A 20142-nucleotide genomic window follows, 5' to 3' on the forward strand; every position below is an offset into this window, starting at 1 on the left:
TGTTTTCCATATCTGTGAGTCTGTTTCTAATTTGTTATATACCTTTGTTTTATTTTTTCAGATACCACATATGTGATAACATAGAGTATTTGTCTTTTTCTGTCTGACTTATTTCACTAAGCATAGTACTCTCTAGGTCCATTCACTTTGTTGCAAATGGCAGAATTTTATTCTTTTTTATGGCTGAGTAATATTCATAGTATATATATAGCACATCTTTATCCATTTATCTGTTGATGAATACTTAAATTATTTCTTGAGACTTTTATTAAGATACATCTTCTTTGTCTCTTGTAAACTTTTTAAAGTTAAAGTCTATTTTGTTTGATATTAGTATAGCCACTCCAGCCCTATTTTCATCATCATTTGTATGAAATATTTTTTCTGTCATTTTACATTCAACCTATTTGTCTTTAGAAGTAATGTGAGTCTCTGATAGAGACCACATAGTTGAATTATAAATATTTATTCATTTTGCCAATCTCTGTATTTTTATTGGAGAGTTTAATCCATTTACACTTAAGGTAGTTACTGATAAGGAGGGATTTACTTCTGCCATTTTTCAGAAAACAAATATGTTTTCTATATGCCTATAGGTTTTTATGTCCCTCATTTTCTCCATTACTGCTTTATTTTTAGTTAACTTTTTATAGTGAAATATTTCAGTTCTCTTCTCAATTCTTTATACGTATATCCTATAGATATTTTCTTGGTGGTTACCATGGGTATTATATTTAATATCCCAAAGTTATAATAATCTAATTTGAATTGATGCCAACTTAACTTCAGTGACATAAAAAAGCTCTACTACTATACCACACCACCCTCAGTTTCTGTTATTAATGTCATAGATTACATCATTACACATTTTGTATACAATAAAATAGATTAATAATTTTTATGCATTTGTATTTTAAACCCTTTAGAAAATAAAAGTCAGGCTCAACCAAAATTATAGTAATAGTAGCTTTTACAGTTGCCCATGCATTTACCTTTACCCTAATTTCTTTATATGGCTTCAAGTTACTATCTTCCTTTCATTTCAACCTGAAGCACTCCCTTTAACATTTCTTGGAGGGAAGGTCTGGTGGTAATGACCTCCCTCAGCTTTTTAAAATCTAGGGGTGTCATTTCTCCCTCATTTTTGAAGAGTAGCTTTATTGGATATAAAGTTGCCCATCGACAGTTTTTTTTCCTTTAAGCATATTGAGTATATCAACCCACTGACTTCTGGCCTTCAAGCTTTCTGATGAGAAATTGACAGATAACCTCATTGCGATCACTTGTATGTGATGAGTCACTTCTCTCTTGCTGCTTTCAAGATTGTCTCTTTGTCTCTGTCTTTCAACATTTTGATTATAATGTATCTCAGTGTGAGTATTTTTGAGTTTATTCTATTTGGAGTTTTTGAGCTTCTTGGATTTGTAGATGCATTTATTGCAATTTCAGTCCTTTAAATTTGGGGGGTTTTCAGGCGTTATTCATTTCGTTCCTTTCTCTCTCTCTTCTCCTGATGGCATTCCCACAACGCCTATGTTGGTCCACTTGATGGTGTTTCACAGGTCTCTTAGGCTCTGTTCAATTTTCTTCATTCTTTTTTCTTTCTGTTCCTTAGACTTGATAATTTCAGTTGTTCTTTCTTTATGTTCACTTATTCTTCCACTTGCACAAATCTGCTTTTTAACCCTTTTGAGGTATTTTTCATTTCAGTTATTGTACTTTTCAGCATCAAAATTTCGTTTTGGTTCTATTTGAAAATAATTTAATCTCTTCATTGATATTTTTTAATATATTATTTTCCTTTGTCCATGTCTTCCTTTAGCTCTTTGAGTGTCTTTAAAACAGTTGTTTTAAAATCTTTGTCTAGTAATTTTGACATCTATGCTTCCTCAGGTACATTTTCTGTTGCTTTATTTTGCCTCTTTGAATCAGCTATGCATTCTTGTTTCTTTGTATGCCTTGTTGTTTTTTTATTGAAAATTGGACTTTTGAATTTGATAACATGGAAACTGGGGAAATCAGATTTTCCCTTTTCCTCAGAGTTTGGTACTTTAAAAAGTTGCTATAAGGTGTCTCTGTATTGGAGTAAAAGCTTAAGATCTTCTGCATGTCTTTTCTGAGCTCCATATTTCCCTAGGTATGCATGGTGGCTTTCTAAATTCCCCCATATACATAGTTGCTTTTGAATATCAAAAACAAACAAACAAACAAAAAGCAAGCAAACAAAAAAACAGGTGGCTCTTTTAAATCTCCTGGAAATTACTTCAGCTGGTGGAAGTTGGAACATTGGTGGCCAGCCTCCATATCCACACTTCAGCAGTGAGAGCAGTAGTTCACAGTTAGAACGAAGAACCTACATGTGGATGACAAGGATCTTATTGGCCACCCTGGCTCCAGAAGAAGCTGCTCCAGAAATTTGGGTTACGTTCTTCACAGCTGTCTGGTATGGGGCTGGGGTAGGGGGCTGAGTAGCTGCAACCACCCTAATGGTTGAAATAAACCAAAATTAATGAAAATGTCCTAGCCAAGCTATCCCCTTGAAGTTACAAGTGTTCAAATAAACTCCAAAGTTCCAAAATATCCACCTCTGATAGTTTCTCCTAGTACAGTTGCTGTCCAGGTAGAGAGATGAATTCTTGGTGCTTCCAACTTCACTATCTTCCCTGACTTCATTCCCTTGAGGTTTAATCTTAATAGTAATGCATGGTAACTTTTTAAACCATTTTGGTTTCCCTGTATTGGAGATCCTGATTTTCTCCTCTTTTATTAAATTTAGTGTCTATCACCCGTTTATTGGCTACATTAAATATATAACTTTAAGAAACCTAGATATTTTAATTAATCAGAAAATTACAGTGCACTAACATCCTAGTCAATCAAGTGTCTTCACGGCACTATAGTACCGATTTGTGGGGTAACTGAAATCACTTTTCTTTGCTATTACTAACTGTCATGCAGTATGAAATAATTTAAAAAGTATAAAGGTTCTTGAGGAGAGCAATTTACCTATGTTCTTTTTTAAAATCTTTTATTGGAATATAGTTGATTTACAATGTTGTGTTAGTTTCAGGTGTACAACAAAGGGAATCAGTTATATATATACATGTATCCACTTTTTTTTTTTTTTTTAAGATTCTTTTCCCATATAGGCCATTACAGAGTATTGAGTAGCATTCCATGTGCTACACAGCAGGTTCTTATTAGTTATCTCTTTTATATATAATAGTGTGTATATGTCAATACCAGTCTCCCAATTTATTCCTCCCCCCCACCTTATCCCCTGGTAACCACAAGTTTGTTTTCTACATCTGTGACTCTACTTATATTTTGTAAATAAGCTCATTTGTATCATTTATTTAGATTCCACATGTAAGTGATATCATATGATATTTGTCTTTCTGTGTCTGGCTTACTTCACTCAGTATGACAATCTCTAGGTCCATCCATGTTGTTGCAAATGACATTATTTTGTTCTTTTTTATGGCTGAGTAATATTCCATTGTATATATATCACATCTTCTTTATCCATTCCTTTGTTGATGGACATTTAGGTTGCTTCCATGTCCTGGCTATTGTAAATAGTGCTGCAAAAAACATTGGGGTGCACATATCTTTTCAAATTATGGTTTTCTCTGGGTATATGCCCAGGAGGGGGATTGATGGATTATATTGTAGCTCTATTTTTAGTTTTTTAAGGAACCTCCATACTGTTTTCTATAGTGGCTGTACCAGTTTACATTCCTACCAACAGTGTAGGAGGGTTCCGTTTTCTCCACACCCTCTCCAGCATTTATTGTTTGTAGGTTTTTGATGACAGCCATTCTGGCCAGTGTGAGGTGATACCTCTTTGTAGTTGTGATTTGCATTTCTCTAATAATTAGTGATGTTGAGCATCTTTTTATGTGCTTTTTGGCCATCTGTATGTCTTATTTGGAGAAATGTCTGTTTAGGTCTTCTGCCCATTTTTTGATTGAGTTATTTGTTTTTTTGATATTGAGCTGCATGAGCTGTTTGTATATTTTGGAGATTAATCCCTTGTCAATTGCTTCATTTGCAAATATTTTCTCCCATTCTGAGGGTTGTCCTTTTGTTTTGTTTATGGTTTCCTTTGCTGTGCAAAAGCTTTTAAGTTTCATTAGGTCCCATTTGTTTATTTTTGTTTTTATTTTCATAACTCTAGGAGGTGGATCAAAAAAGATCTTGCTGCGATTTATGTCAAAAAGTGTTCTGCTTATGTTTTCCTCTAAGGGTTTTATAGTGTCTGGTTTTACATTTAGGTCTTTAATCCATTTTGAGTTTATTTTTGTGTATGGTGTTAGGAAGTGTTGTAATTTCATTCTTTTACATGTAGCTGTCCAGTTTTCCCAACACCACTTATTGAAGAGGCTGTCTTTTCTCCACTGTATATCCTTGCCTCCTTTGTCATAGACTAGTTGACCATAGGTGCGTGGGTTTATCTCTGGGCTTCCTATCTTGTTCCATTGATCTGTATTTCTGTTTTTGTGCCAGTATCATATTGTCTTGATGACTGTAGCTTTGTAGTATAGTCTGAAGTCAGAGAGTCTGATTCCTCCAGCTCCGTATTTTTCCCTCAAGACTGCTTTGGCTATTTGGGGTCTTTTTTGTCTCCATACAAATTTTAAGATTTTTTTGTTCTAGTTCTGTAAAAAATGCCATTGGTAATTTGATAGGGATTGCATTGAATCTGTAGATTGCTTTGGGTAGTATAGTCATTTTCACAATATTTCTTCTTCCAATCCAAGAACATGGTACATCTCTCCATCTGTTTGTGTCATCTTTGATTTATTTCATCAGTATCTTACAGTTTCCTGAGTACAGGTCTTTTGCCTCCTTAGGTAGGTTTATTCCTAGGTATTTTATTCTTTTTGTTGTGATTATCTATATTCTTGGCATTAACATTTACTAATAGAATGAGTTCCTTCTGGGAAAAATCAGCTTGAGTGACTTCAAAGTTTTGGAGAGTACCACCATGGTAAAAATGGGTGGGTAAGTATAGATAGATTTCAGCGTGAAAAATTATCAATTTGCCTTTAATAGCCCTGAGTTTGGTGCTATAAGTGCACTTAAAGGCATGACTTAACAAAGAGGGATTTAGAAAGGAAATGCCGTTGACTTCCCAAGCTGTGCACTTCATGGGATACAGTTTTGTAATAAAGACCGTAGAAAATTACGAAACTTCTGAAAGAAACTTCCTGTCTGTGTATGTATATGTGTGTGTTTACAGTTTATACTGGATTAGGATTGTAAACCTTGATAGTGTCTAAAAATATTAAAGGGGAATATGAGGATGTAAGCCAAATAAATGAGGACTGCTAGAATGTTTAATTGTGTATTAGTCTTTTATTAGCAGTGTATGTTCTTCAGGAAGCAGCTGCCTGAGAACCCATCTCCTGAGAAAAAACAGCTCTGAGTTTGAAATTCAAGGCTCTCAGAATGAAAAGTGGTGACCCTCTAGAATTTTAGTCTTATCACTAAATTTGCAAAGTTGGATTAGACCAAGCCCAGCTACTTATCAACTGCATTATTATTCTCTTCCTTGGGCCTTGGTTAACTCATCCATGGAATTGTGGAGTCACACTAGATATCCTTAAAGTCCCTCTTAAATGCATGTCCTCTGGTCACACACATGTCAGTCCTCTAGTTAAACTTTCTGTGCCACAGATGTTGTTTTGTATAGCATCCTGCAAGTGTTGTCCAACTCTGCTGAGAGGGCTCCAGGCAGACCAGGAGAGTCTGGGTTCATTACAAACATCCCTCTTTGAAAACCAATGTCCGTGGTATTCACCTATCTTTTCTTAGCTAGTTGGATCTTACTTCCATATGTTACTACTCCTCCTTTAGGTCTTATACTCTCAGCCAATCTTAGACATGGCCATTGAGTTCTAAGGAAAAATTTTCAGAATCCTCATCTCCTGTTTGTTTTCCTCTAGAGCTACATTTGTTCATTAATGTGCCTTTTGTAATGTGGTATTCACCCTGACTGAAGCTACTAAAATAGTCTAATTACTAATCAGTATGTTGAGACTGTTGCTGTGATCCTTCAGTGGTTAGACATGTTCTTCATACTTACTATTTCATACTTACTAGTCAGTATGAATTTTAAAATTAAAGTGCATATTTAATCTAGTATTTACTTTTCCTCTTTTAGTCCTCTTAAAGTATTAATGGTGTCTCTTATAATCAATAATTCTTGTGCTGGAAAAGTAATAAGGTGCTCTGATGTTTGCACAAGTTTCTAATAATGTACCAAAAGATAAAGTATATAAAGTACAACTATCTTGCCATAATCAGTCCTAAGGAATTGGTTTTCATTCTGGAATTATACTTGAATTTCAATTTATTAAACCCACGCCCATTTCTCTCCCCTGTGATATTTATATTTATAATCATATGAGTATTATTTTAGCTATTACAGATCCAGGTAGCTGCTATTTGATGTTGACTCTCCACTTCTGTTCAACTGCTAATGATAGCAAGAGCTCTGTGGTCCCATAGGACTCATATTTTATTGTATTGCTATGGCTGCCATGCTTGTTATTTCCTCAGCCGCTTCTGCAGAATGAATTCTGTAGAAATTTTTACATAATTTCAATTTTGAATTTTGTTTAACATAACAGCATGCTTACTTTTAAAAATAAAGGAAGGAGACTGATTGATTTCTACTCTTTGCCATCCTATTTATTTATTTATTTATTTATTTAATTGTGGTCTAGTTGATGTACAATGTTGTGCCAATCTCTGTTGTACAGCAAAGTGACTCAGTTATACACATAGAGACATTTTTAAAAATATTATTTTCCATTATGGTTTATCCCAGGAGATTGGATATAGTTCCCTGTGCTTGGGTATAGTTCCCTGTGCTATACAGTAGGACCTTGTTGTTTATCCATCCTGTATATAATAGTTTGCATCTGCTATAAAATAAAATTCATTTAAAATAAAATTTATTTTCAGCTATAAAATAATTAAGTCATAGGGATGTAATGTACAGCATGGTGACTACAGTTAATAATACTGTACTGCGTATTTGAAAGTTGCTAAGAGAGTAGATCTTAAAAGTTCTCATCAGGACTTCCCTGGTGGCGCAGTGGTTAAGAATCCGCCTGTCAATGCAGGGGACATGGGTTCAATCCCTGGTCCGGGAAGATCCCACGTGCCTTGGAGCAACTAAGCCAGTGAGCCACAACTACTGAGCCCGTGTGCCCTAGAGCCCACGTGCTGCAACTACTGAAGCCTGCGCGCTCTAGGGCCCATGTGCCACAACCACTGAGCCCACATGCTGCAACTACTGAAGCCCACGTGCCTAGAGCCCGTGCTCCACAACAAGAGAAGCCACCGCAATGAGAAGCCCCTGCCTGCTGCAACTAGAGAAAGCCCACATGCAGCAACAAAGACCCAGCACAGCCAAAAGAAAATAAATTAAAAAAAAAAAAGTTCTCATCACAAGAAAAAATTCTTGTGTATGGTGATGGATGCTAACTAGATCTGTTGTGGTGATCATTTTGCAATATATGTAAATATTGAATCATTATGTTGTATACTTGAAACTAATATAATGTTCTATGTCAATTGTACCTCAATTTAAAAAAAGAAAATTTCAAGTATATATGTAAGTTGGAGAAGAGAAATGGAGAGTATTTAGAGGTGGATATGGAGGTCAAAAGAGGTATTATGTATTTATTTTTTAAGATGCAAAAAGTATGGTACCATTGTATGCTGATTGTAATGATTAAATAAAATTTTTATTGTTTATTCATGAGGTGGTGGTGTTGAATATCTGGGGCAGTATACTGCCTTGTATCTTTTTGTTGGAGAGAGTAGATAGATTCTGGTGCAAAGTGGAAGGTTTGGTCTCTGAACGGGGCATGGACGGTGAATCCACTGTGTCAGGAGGGAAGGCAGGGTGCATGGACACAATGGCCTGTAGGTGGGCAGATGTGGGGAAAATAGGGAAGTTGCCTTCCGATTGCTTCTGTCTTCTCAGGCCTATGGAAATGTCACATACAAATTGGCACTTGCCATCTACCTCTACAAAAATTAAATTATGAGCCACTGCATCTGCTGACCTTCAACACCCCCTGAAAGGAATTCAGGGTGGAGATCAGAAATGAGGCACTCTGTGCTCTGGAAAAAACTGGCAGAACAGGTCCTTAGACAGTTAGATATTTTCAGGAGATGATTTTATGAGCCCAATTCTTGCATCTCCTCATATTTAGAAAAGCACTAAAAAATTCTTCATGGTGATGTCTGCTCCTCATGACTAGCAGTAACCTTCACGAAACTAGCAGAACCTTCTGCAAAAAATATCTGCTTGATTGCATGTACTCCCCCTTCACCAAAATCACATATATACTGACCTTCTCCACTTCCTCTTTGGAGCACTTTCTCAGAGCTATTCGATATGCTGTTTCCCAGGCTATAGTCCTCATTTTGCCCCAGATAAAACTTAACTCACAACTCTCACGCTGTGCAATTGTTTTTAGTCAGCAGAAGCAAGTCATCAGCTGAGGGTGGTCACTGAGGAGGAGACTTGGGAAGTTTTCAGAAAGAGAAGATGTGAAGTATGAAATAATTTAGGAGCATGAGAGAGTGAACGGACAAAGGAATATGTTAGAATTGTTGGGCAACAATGAGGGCCCTTGTGAAGTTATTGGTCGTGAGTTAAAGTGAGACCAAAACTTAGACATCTTAGAGGAGGTCTGGTCCGGGTCAAATCCTGGTTGTTCCTGTTAGTTAGATTCATCACCTGGACCAGGTCCATTCATTGATGCCTGAGTCCCATGGAGGAGAGGACAAAGAGTTAGACGTGAAAACAAAAAAACTGTCAACAAAAGCTCTGAAATTTTGATACGTCTTTAAATTTTGTAAACCAAAGCAGAAAAGAAGACCATGTCCTCTCTCCTGCCCCTCATCAAGGGGCGCCTCAAGGAATCTGCTTTGCCACTGGTGGAATTTTCGGCCACACCAGGTGAGGATTGTAGTGCCTTTGAGGAACTTTATGGAACCTGATGAATGTGGAAGAGCTGGAGGACATCGCAGGTCCCAGGAAGATGTAGAGGATTAATGTGTAAATATCACATGGTAACTAACTAGAATGTTTCATCATCGACTACAAGACCCCTCTGGGAAATCCCAGAAGGGCTTAAATGCACTTAACTCATTACAGGCTTATAGTAGGAAGATTTCTAAACCTGGTCTTCCAAGATTCCTGTTCTCTGATTCTTCATTCAAACACTAATCTGGATACTGCTGTGAAGAGAATTTGCAGTTGTAGTTAAAACTGAATGGATTGATCTTAATACATAGAGTTTATCCAGGTGGACTGGACCCAATCAGGTAAGCACTTTGCGTACAGAGTTTGCTCCATCTGGCAGCAGAAGAGAAGGTCAGAGAGATTTGATGTACAAGGTGACTTGATAGATCATTGCTGGCTTGAAGGCAGAGGAAAACACATGAAAAGGAATGTGGGTGGTCTTAAGATGCTGAGAAAGGACTCTGGGTGACAGCCAGAAAATAAGGGACCTAACACTTCCAACAGCAAGGAACCGTATAACAACCTAAATGAGCCTAGAGGCAGATGTCTTCCTAGAGCCTCCAGACAAGGAATCTGCCTTGCTAACACCTTCCTCTCAGCCTTATGATACCCTGACCATTGAATCCAGCCTGCTGTAAACTATACGTTAATAAATGGGTGTTATTTGAAGCCACTTAGCTTGTGGTAATCTGTTATGCATCAACAGGAAACTAATACATAGTCCTTTACATTTCGTTTGCTCAGGAGCCAGATGAGTTTCAGAACTGGGTCATTTGTGCCTATGCAGGTGGCACTCAGCCAAGTAAACTGCGGCCATGTGCTATCAAGTTCTCTCTCAAATTCACCAATATACCTGGGAGTTGTGCTGGTCTCCATAGCGGTTCAGTTAACGAGGTCTTTTTCTCAAACTTGGTGGGTTGATTTTGAGCATGATTCAATTGCAAAATTATTGTTTAACATAACTCTATCCATAAATTGTTATTTGTTTATTAACGGAGAGATATTAAAACTTTTTTACAAAGAATAAAAATCTTCACTTTCAGTTTTATGTTTCATTTTTTTTTTCACTTTACTAATTTCGTTCTGAGAGAGGAAGCCTAGTCTTTTTAACAAATGATGCTGGAGAAAACGGATGTCCACAGGCTAAAAAAACTCAACCCAAACTTCACCCCTTTCACACTAATTAACTCAAAAATGGATCACAAAATTAAATATAAAATATAATACTATAAAACTTTTAGAAGAAATCCTGGGAGAAAACCTCTGGGATCTAGGGCTAGGCAAGGAGTTCTTTTTTAAGTACATTTTAATGAAATTTTATTTTCAATTGTAGATTGATGTGTACCTTCACTTATTCTGAGAAAAAATAAAATGTATTCAATTTGCCCTTCCAGGTTTATAGACAAATCACATGAATTGATCATATTATAAACCCATAGTTGGTCAACAGTAGAGCCATGCAGTGTTTTCCTGAGGAGAAACCTTTCTTTATGTTCATGAAATTTTTGGAGGATTAGGGCTGTAACTAGAGGGTCGGGGTAAGCTGGGGATTCTGCCAGTGGAGGTGAGAGCAGGGAGGGAATTCACCAAACCCAAAGACAGGCAAACCTGTCAGAAACTGCTGGAGAGAGAGGACAGTTACTTGGGATTCAAATCTGCTGATCAACCTTGGTGTGCTATGTTTTGTGGAACAATAAAAATAGTATTTTCCAGCAAAAACTGGAATAGGTAATGCAAATTTAAGGATGCTAAAACGCACACATATGTATGTGCATATATACATACACAAAACATATATATGTATACATGTATATATCTATATATACGTCTGTGTATTTTTTCCAGCTTTATTGAAGTATGATTGACAAATAAAAATTGTATATTTTTAGGTTGTACAATATAATGTTTTGATCTACATACACATTGTGAAAATGATTCCACAATCATTTCACAAAGTGAAATCAGGAAATCATACCATAATCAAGCTAATTTACATATTCATTATTTCCCATAGTTATCTTTTGTGTGCGTGTGTGCCTGTGTGTCTGTGTGTGTGGTGAGAACACTTGAGATCTATTCTTCTAGAAAACTTCAAGTATACAGTACATTATTATTAACTATAGTCACCATGCTGTACATGAAATTTCTAGAACTACTCATCTTATAACTGAAAGTTTGTACTCTCCATATTTGTAATTTAAATTGTTAGGCAATAAATATGCGGGCATATTTTCCTATCCTCTCTCTTACACATCTTTCAAATGATGTTTTGAAACATTTTCAGTTTTTTCAATAATTCAAATATAATTTTCAAACAGTCAAAAAAGCACACGGAGTTGTTTTTCACTACCCTATTTTACATATATTTGTTAGTAAATAAATGGTTCTCCAGACTGTTCAGCAGATTAAATGTTAAAGTAAACAAGGGCTAATTGCTCCTTATTTTTAGAACAGTAGATTTACAATATATGTAGCTGTTACAAGTCACATATTTAAATTATTTTAAACATCTTCTTTGGTAATAGTTTTTTTTTTATGACTTTGTGTCAAAATAGAAACAATACCTCGAAGTAAATTTGCTTTTTAATCCATATTCTGTGAACACCTAAATTTCACAATGAAAAATTTCAAAACCTACAAGGATATCCATATTTGAAATATAAAATAAATGATAAATTCAATAATTGGGAATTTTCTTTGCCCTATTAAACATCAATTTTTAATGCTGTTTTATTCTTACAGATTCTTCTCAAAATATATTGGCTACTTGAGAGATGTCATTACACTCCTGTGATTTATACAGAAGGTAAGTTAGAAAACTTTAATTCTTGTGTCCATTAATTAACAAACTTTTAATAAACACTTTTCATCAGGGACTAGAGTAAGTACTGGCAATGTGGTCAGACATGCTTCACTCCTCTCTCTTGCCTGCAAGGAGCTTTCAGTGTAGTGAGGTGGATGGACCTAGAGTCTGTCATACAGAGTGAAGTAAGTCAGAAAGAGAAAAACAAATACCGTATGCTAACACGTATATATGGAATCTAAGAAAAAAAAAAAAAAAAGGTCATGAAGAACTTAGGGGCAGGACGGGAATAAAGACACAGACCTACTAGAGAATGGACTTGAGGATATGGGGAGGGGGAAGGGTAAGCTGTGACAAAGTGAGAGAGTGGCATGGACATATATACAATACCAAATGTAAAATAGATAGCTAGCGGGAAGCAGCCGCATAGCACAGGGAGATCAGCTCGGTGCTTTGTGACCACATAGAGGGGTGGGATAGGGAGGGTGAGAGGGAGGGAGACACAAGAGGGAAGAGATATGGGAACATATGTATATGTATAACTGATACACTTTGTTATAAAGCAGAAACTAACACACCATTGTAAAGCAATTATACTCCAATAAAGATGTTAAAAAAAAAAAAAGATATGCAGTAGTTGTCACAGGGGAGAAGTGCAAAGTGGTCTAGGCAACACAGCACAGGGGACCAGTCCTCATTGGGGCAGTAGAGAAGGCTTTCTGGAGTAAGCAGTGTTTAGTGAAAGGGCTGAAGAATGGGGGTGTTCTCCACGGGGTGCCAGAGTTAGCTGGTTAGGATGAGATCATTCCAACGTCTATGTTCTCCAGCCAAAACAACCAGGAACACACCTGGGAACCAGTTTAGTCTAGAACAAGTTGGATTTATTACTCATGGCAGTGAGGGAAGACACACACCATGGGGAATCCTGGGGTGTCTCAGTAAGAGGGTGTTAGAAAAGAGCTACTACAAGATTTGGGCTTTAGTTGGGTGACTTGGGAGAGGGTCTGAAAGTGATGGGCCACTTTAAATTGGATGCTGAAAGCCAAGGCAATTCTATAATTCATCTCAATAAATTTTAGCTACAAGAGGGAAGACTATAGTCAAAATAAAGCCATTACTGGAAACAAAGTAGATGTCACTCATTTTAACCAAGAGAATGGAGTGTTTGGTATTTTGGGGGGATGGCACAGTGACTTCTTTTTCTGTACTTAGAAAACAGTTGTGAATTGCCTTCACTTTATCTCACTTCATCATTATCTCAGAGTAATCTTGCTTGGCATTGGTATTCTGTGATACCTTTTGGTATTTATGTCCAGGCTTACCTCTGGATATCATCAGGGCTGTTGTTGTTTTTGCTTCTTTTTTTTTTCTCTCACAAGACAAATGAAGCATGGGGGAAGCATTTAGCTTCAATTGGAAGGCATCGTTCTAGAATTTTAGAAATCAATGGAAAAGTACAGGTCTTCTAGCCAAACCCATACATCTGTTTGTATGAAGGACAAACAGATTAACAGAGTAAGTGCATTGGTAGCTTGAATTTATTTTCTAAGATTTGCTTAGCTCCCCTAGTCCCATTTTTTATACTTGTTATATTTTGATATAGTAAAAATTCATAAATGTGAAAACCACCAGTAAGATTTCAGTTCATCCATCTTCCCTTAAATACTTTCTCAGCCTGGGCACGTTGATTCCCTTTGCTTAGGATTTAAATCTCTTATCAGTACACCTCCCCAACTCTATTCAGTAGGAAACTGGTGAAATGATATCAGAGTGGGATGACATAAAACAAAGAAGACATCCACACGCACAAATAAACTGTATATAAAGTCTGCTCGTAATTTGAATACAAAGTGTTTTAATAAAAAAAATTTAACCACTGCTAAATTATCCATATACTGAGTAAAAGCAAAAATGTTACCCTAATAAAAAGAGTGTAGACATGATAGCCCATGAAGCCATGTGGGATGAAATTAAAAATAGAGTATGTCTCCAGAGATTATCAGGCAACACTTTTTTCAAGTTTGTAATGTATAGTATTTTTTTTACCATTCCTTTTTGTATTGATAAATCAATCATGTCATATCATATCATATATTTTGTATTATATGTCATATCATATCATATCAATCAGTATTTTTTACCATTCCTTTGTGTATTGATACATTAATCATGTCATGTCATAGTATATATCATTTATTATATATCATATCATGAAATGTTTCATTTGATGGTCATCTATCTGAGAGCAAGTTGCAAGATTTTCACACTTTCACTGAGTCCTTCACTGACATCCAGCTTGACCTTGACAAGTATATCTGACCTTCCCGCTGTGTTAGAGATCAGAGTGTGTGAAATACTGACAACTACTGAAGATTACTGGGTAATGTAGACAGTGTGCAGTGGATCGACCAGTATAGACTCTTAAGTCCATTTTCTACATCTAGTAATGTGTTCAAGTGATTGGTTTTGGCATCAAAACTGAAATACTTCTCTTTCTCAACTTGCTGTTCACACATTATCTTCCAATGGCAAGTGCTGACAACTACCGATGCTGCTTTCACTAAAACTTCATTATTGACTAAACTCCCCTCATCTTAGCTTAAAACCCCTGAATTGGGAGAAAGTGTATCCGATCTGCCTGTGCTTAAGCTGGATCACAGCAGTTGCTTGGCCTAATAGCTGAGACCCTTTCTCAATATGCCAGCTTGTGAGTGTGATCAGTGTTTGTGCACCCTAGGTATATTGATCTGATGTTTAATTTTGTCTAATATTTTTACTCTCCTGCTTACTAGTCAAGTCACTATATCCATAAATTTGACTTAATGAGTCCATTTTTCTTTTCTTTCTTCAGAACTGTTTACCTGATCCAAAACACCTTCCAGTGGATTTTCTATATGTAAAACCTGTTTTTTAAATTAGTAAATAAAACTACTGCCTTCAGAATTTTGCCTCGAAAGCAACAGGATGCTTTCAACAATCTAATGTAAACGCAAACCACTGCATTCTTAACTAAAAGCCATTCTCCTGGGTATGGTGTGTGCTGCTGTTCACCAATCTCTGCTAGATGCTGCCTGAGGTCCCCCTTGCTTCTACACCCTCACACATTCCCCCTGCAGCTCTGATGCTGCTGGAAGGTCTGGAAGTTCCTGCACTGTATTCTAACTGGATCTGTGCTCTTACTACAGACTTGGGGTCCCTACCAATCCACAGCTGCATGGTGTTTGCAGGCAAGTGGGGGGAGAATGGTTCACTTACCTGTGTTATCTGCCCTCTGCCTACAAGGTGAAACTCAGGGCTGACGGGGTCCCTTTGAGTTTCAGAGTTTGGTGAAACAGATATTCTAGAGTTTATTCATGGTTCTCCTTCTCCCTGGACAGGCCACACACATGTGCTTTGCCTGACAGAGCCCAGAGCCCATGGCTGTTTTGGATTCTGGTTTGATTCCTTAGAAAAGGCCAGGAATCTGGTTCATGTCAGTGTTCTCCAACATTTCTATCCTTCTCCTACTCAGTAAAAAGTTTTCTGAGCATGAAGATCCAGTGTGTATATTTATGCATTTGCAAATTAAATGCATGTTCTATGGTTCCGTAATTTATATGCAAGACAAAGATTATACAGATATAGGAATTTTAAAAGAATGAGATGAGGAGGAATGCAAATGGAAGTTCTAACATTTTCTTCCTGCCTCCTAGCATACTGTCTTGTCCACTCTGACTGGCGGGCTTCCCCATCAAGAAGTCTCTTAGTGAAACTCCATGCTGCTCAGGTGAGGGGGTGTGTGGGGACATGGGGGCAAAGCAGGGATGGTATTTCCAGGAACTGGATTTTGTGTACTTTTGCCTTCAACTCTCAAAATCTGCATGGATGACCTTGAATTGCAGGTGGATTCAAGATTCAGAGAGTTAATGTTTTTCATGATGGAGTTCTATCCAGAGAAGTGGATGTGGATCACACTACATTGCATTGTTTTTCCTGGAAGTTTCTTTCTCTTGTTATTCTCTTCCTTTTAAGCCATGTTATGATGAAAAATAACAGACTGTTATCAAAGAAGGGTAGTATACTCTTAAATACTTTAAGTGGCACAATGAATTTTTTTTTTTTTTTTTTTTTGCTAAAACAGTAATACGTGCCATAACCTCGTGGTGGTGGAAATAATTTACACTAGGTTTATCATCTGGATGATCTATGAAAAGGATTCTTTCACACAGGTTATATGATGTAGCAGAGGAAGCATTTGGTCTGCGTCAGTTGTGGAAAGCGAGTATCTGTATGGTTTGGGGAATCCCTCTCTGTCTCAGGGTCCCCATTTGTTCATTAGGTGACCAGACTACAGAAGAGGCCACAGTCATTTTTTGGTAATGACTTTCCTTCATCATCCTCCTTCTCCTGTTCCCTCCCCACTCCTGCTCTCCTCCTTCTCCTCTTCTTCTTCCTCGCCTAATCTCCTTCATCTAAAGTCCGCAGTAAGTCCCCAGACAGACAACGCAGGAGGGCTATAGGGTGTAGGGTGGTGAAAGGCAGGGTCATCTAGGAGTAACTAGAGGGAAGGAGCAGCACCCATCACTTTGGCCAAGTTGTAGTTCCTCCTTCAATTATGGACAAATCTTTTAGGTGGTATCCTGGCCGTGGCCAGCAGACCCTAGACCTGCCTGTCCTTCTTGATCTACTCTTTGCAAATCCTTTCATCAGATAGCTTTGGGGGAGTCCTTCCAGTTTTAATAGACTAAAATGTATGTACTTATTTGTGGGGCAAATGTATCTCAGCTGCCTACCTGAAGTCCCCACCTTTTTTTCTTCTACTGGGAAAGTTCAAGGAAATGTAATGGTTTTTCCAGAAACTGTTTGTGCCGGTTGTTCTGTTTACCCTCATGTTCCATTCCATGAGGGATGAGAATGGCCATAGAGCCTAATTTATAAACCGCATATCCTATGCATCACTTATGTAAAAATATTCTAGCCCACAAATCTTAAAAAAAGAATGTTAATGCATCCCATCCAGAGGACCAGCTAAAGCACACACACACACACACACACAAATGCTTAGACCAAAGAGCTGTGTCACTCAAATTTCTTGTTATCAGGATGAGATGAGACAACTGTGTTTTCCTGTGAAAGATGACAGTATTTCCTAAATCCTCATGTATTTTGTTGGGAATTACATTATTTTATAATGCCTCTTACTAGAATTTAGTTTTATCTCAAACACATGGTTTAGAAATATTGGCTTAAACTTCCAAGAAGAGAGTGTCATTTTCATGAATGTGAGATGTTGTAGTTGTGGGTATCTATAGGAAAACGACGAGCTAGTCTAGTTAGTAAATACTGTTGATTGGCTATTAGAGGACATCTGTGGCTACTTTCCAAAGTTCTGTGATTCAGTAACATAAGAAAATGTCACAAAGGGAGCACATTTCAAAAAATTAATAGCTATGATTTTGTAAAATATTTTACAGCCTGAATATTTGTTTTTCTTAATTAAAGAAAATACACAGGGCCCTCACATCAGCTCACTCCTCTCTTTTGAGAGAAAGGACCATGACACTGTTACCCCACAGAGTGACCTGAGAGACTTAACCGGACATAATACTTGACATCTGTACATTATCCAGTTTTTACCATGTAAAGGGCAACAGAATTTATGACCAATGAGAAATATGTAGTCTCAACTGAGTGCACAATTTGGAAAGTATTAGGCAGACAGTGAGACCTCTATTATTATTATAATAGAAATGCTGATTAAAGATATACTTTCTTTAACAGATGTTAAAATGCCAATTCCCAAGCGATATGAGGTAATATATATTTCAAGCACCAATTAAGTGACATATTTTCTAAGATTTCAAAATTCTTTTAAGCAATGTATCCTTTTTGTAGCCCTATAATAAATAAATAAAATATAAATTTCCTGAGTCTTGGAAAATGCACGTTTCTTATAATTATATAAAATATGAATTCTTCTAAATGGTTCAGAAGTTTAAGTTATCACAGGTGAACATTAGGATTTTTTCACGTTCTAGAGACACGCATACCATACAACCATCTTGACTGTACTACTGTATTTTAAAAGGAGTAAAATAAACAATATCATTTAATATTAGGCAGTTAAGTACAAATATGCCAGATAATGTAATAGAGATATTGCCAAAAATCTGTCACATTTGTGAATAAGCTTCGTGTGTCTGATAAGGTGGCTCACTTCATTGAAAAATAAAGCAAACCTCACAAACCTGACACAAGCTATTCTGTGCGAAATCCCACGCCATTTGCACAGCTAGGAAGTAGGGGTTAGATGCCTCTTTGCTGGTTCATTTCACCATGGATCCCACTTGCTGTAGGCCTCTCTACATCATGTTTCCAAAGGAGAGAAGTCACTTTGAGTGCAGGAACTTGTCCCCAGCAAAACAAAGCATGTGACCCCCTGATGCCATTTGACTGAACGATATTTAAAATTGGACAAAGATTTTTCCCTCATTAGATGCTGGCAGAGTTTTGCTTCTTTTCAAAGTCTGTCATTCTTTCAACTGTGAGTCAGAGCTCAAGCAAACTAAAACCTGTGAAGGAAAGGATTTTGCGGGTTTTCATGGGGAATCTGTAATTCTTCTTTTTCAGAAGTAATTAAAAACTACACAAGAATTTTCTCTGGGGGCACTGGTACTGATCTCCTCCTGCACCTTCAGTTTGCTACATGGCTTGGGATCCATTCAGAGCCGGCTGGTGGCTCAGGCTCATTTGAGTGGGTGTCAGGCCGCTGTTTGAAGGGTCTCTGTGGTCTTGCTGGGGCGCTGGGCGCCTGTGTGTGGACTGCATGGAACTGTGTGCAGGTGCCTTGAGATTTCTCTTCTCAACGAGGGCTCTGTATAAGGCTCTTGTGAGAGGTCTCTGTGAAGTCTATGTATTATCTCTGAGAGGTCCCTGTGTGGGGTGAGTGTGGGTCCCCGTGTGGAACCAGTGTGGGTCCCCGTGTGGAATCAGTGTGGGTCCCCGTGTGGGGTGAGTGTGGGTCCCCGTGTGGGGTCAGTGTGGGTCCCCCTGTGGGGACTCTTAGTGGGGGGCCCTCCATTGCTGGCCTTTCTGCACCTCACAGAAGGAGAAGGGCAAAGGGACTTGCAGCTTCTTGTTTCTTGCTGTTTGTCACTGTCCCTCTGTGTCACTTCTCCCGACAGGTGCCTTGGGCGTCCAGCACCCTCAAACCCAGCACTCACCTCTTGGTGCCCCTGAGAGGACCCGGCAGCAGTCAGGCTCAGGGGCCCCGCTCTGTGCCAGCCTCTCCTGAGCTCTGGAAGTTGTTCTGTGCTCTGGGTCCCAGCCCCTCCCAGGGCCCCTGGCTGTGCCCCCAGTGCTGTGTCTGCCCCGGAGGAGGGGGCCCAGAGGTGAGACCTGGCTCCAGGGAGAAACCACAGCACAAGCAGGCCTGTGGCCGCTCCCCCTCAGCAGGTCCTGGTCCCGCATGTTGGGGTCCTGACAGGCGTAGGGCAGGGCCATTCAAGCTGTCACCTGGATCAGGGGACCCTCTGGAGCAGAACTCTGCAGCACGGGAGTGACTGTGACACAGAGCCCCCGATTGCTCTGTAGAATTGCTCCTGTCTCCCTGGTTTCCCGTGTGGACGGGCCGGGGAGGAAAGCTGACGGCACCCTCGTTCTCCGCAGGTCACTTCCCGCCCGCTGGGTGACACATCCTGTCTGCTGGCCTCTTCCCCCTCCAGGCTGTGGGGTGAGCAAGGCTGACAGCAGGTGAGACTTGCTACGACCCCAGCACAGTCCCTGAGCCTGTTAAGTCCCACTTATCCCCTGGGGGCCTCCTTGGGCCACGCGTGTAGGTAAAGGTCACAGACCGCGAGTCTGTCGTGAGCTCCCAGTCCTGTGAAAGTTGATTAAATACATTGTGGGGAAGTGAACCTTCCCTGCTTGGGGGCTCCACGGCCTCTGGGAGCCTGGCCCTCTGTGGAGGAGCTCCAGGGGCCTTCCCTCTGTCTGGGCTCTGGGAGCTGGAGTAGGGGGAGAGTCTGGGCTGGGGCCACCATAAGCCGCTGGCCCCTGACTTCTTTTCTCTGGGCCTGTACACGGTGGTGGGACGCCAGGGGCTCCCTGGTCACTGCGCCATTTATGGGCGCCTCTGCCACTTGCCTCCTTCCCCTGCATCCCACCCTCGGGGCACATGACAGACAGTGAGGTGACTGCACACACAGTCACACCCCTGCTCGTTCCCCAGGGGGCGGGGAGCACTGTGAGTAGGGCTGTCCTCTCCTCCGGGGCAGGGGTGGACGGCCCTCGGCGGCCTCCATGC

General features: G+C 39.0%; 1 protein-coding gene and 1 long non-coding RNA gene across 4 annotated transcripts in view; both read left to right on the forward strand.

Annotated features, from left to right (window-relative positions):
- The window catches only part of LOC309665249 (serine palmitoyltransferase 1-like), a 97678-nt gene extending 78095 nt beyond the window's left edge, over positions 1–19583 (forward strand). The window contains exons 7-9 of one of the 3 annotated variants that reach the window (XR_014266277.1): positions 11798–11861; positions 15551–15624; positions 19506–19583. Coding sequence is in view for 2 of the 3 variants with exons in the window: in XM_082478887.1 (XP_082335013.1) it covers positions 11798–11849 (52 nt within the window). In the remaining variant the exon portion in view is untranslated. Of the gene's footprint in view, positions 1–11797; positions 11862–14709; positions 14802–15550; positions 17764–19505 lie in introns of those variants that run through there. The other 2 variants (XM_082478887.1, XM_082478886.1) reach the window with 2 other exon arrangements.
- On the forward strand, positions 2407–7773 carry LOC309665255. Its single transcript, XR_014266295.1, has 2 exons — positions 2407–4402; positions 5485–7773. It is a non-coding gene; the product is annotated as an uncharacterized lncRNA (long non-coding RNA).
- Positions 19584–20142: the final 559 nt, after the last annotated feature.

Source organism: Balaenoptera physalus (assembly GCF_965194825.1).
Source record: "Balaenoptera physalus genome assembly, contig: SUPER_7_unloc_1, whole genome shotgun sequence".
NCBI lineage: Eukaryota > Metazoa > Chordata > Mammalia > Artiodactyla > Balaenopteridae > Balaenoptera > Balaenoptera physalus.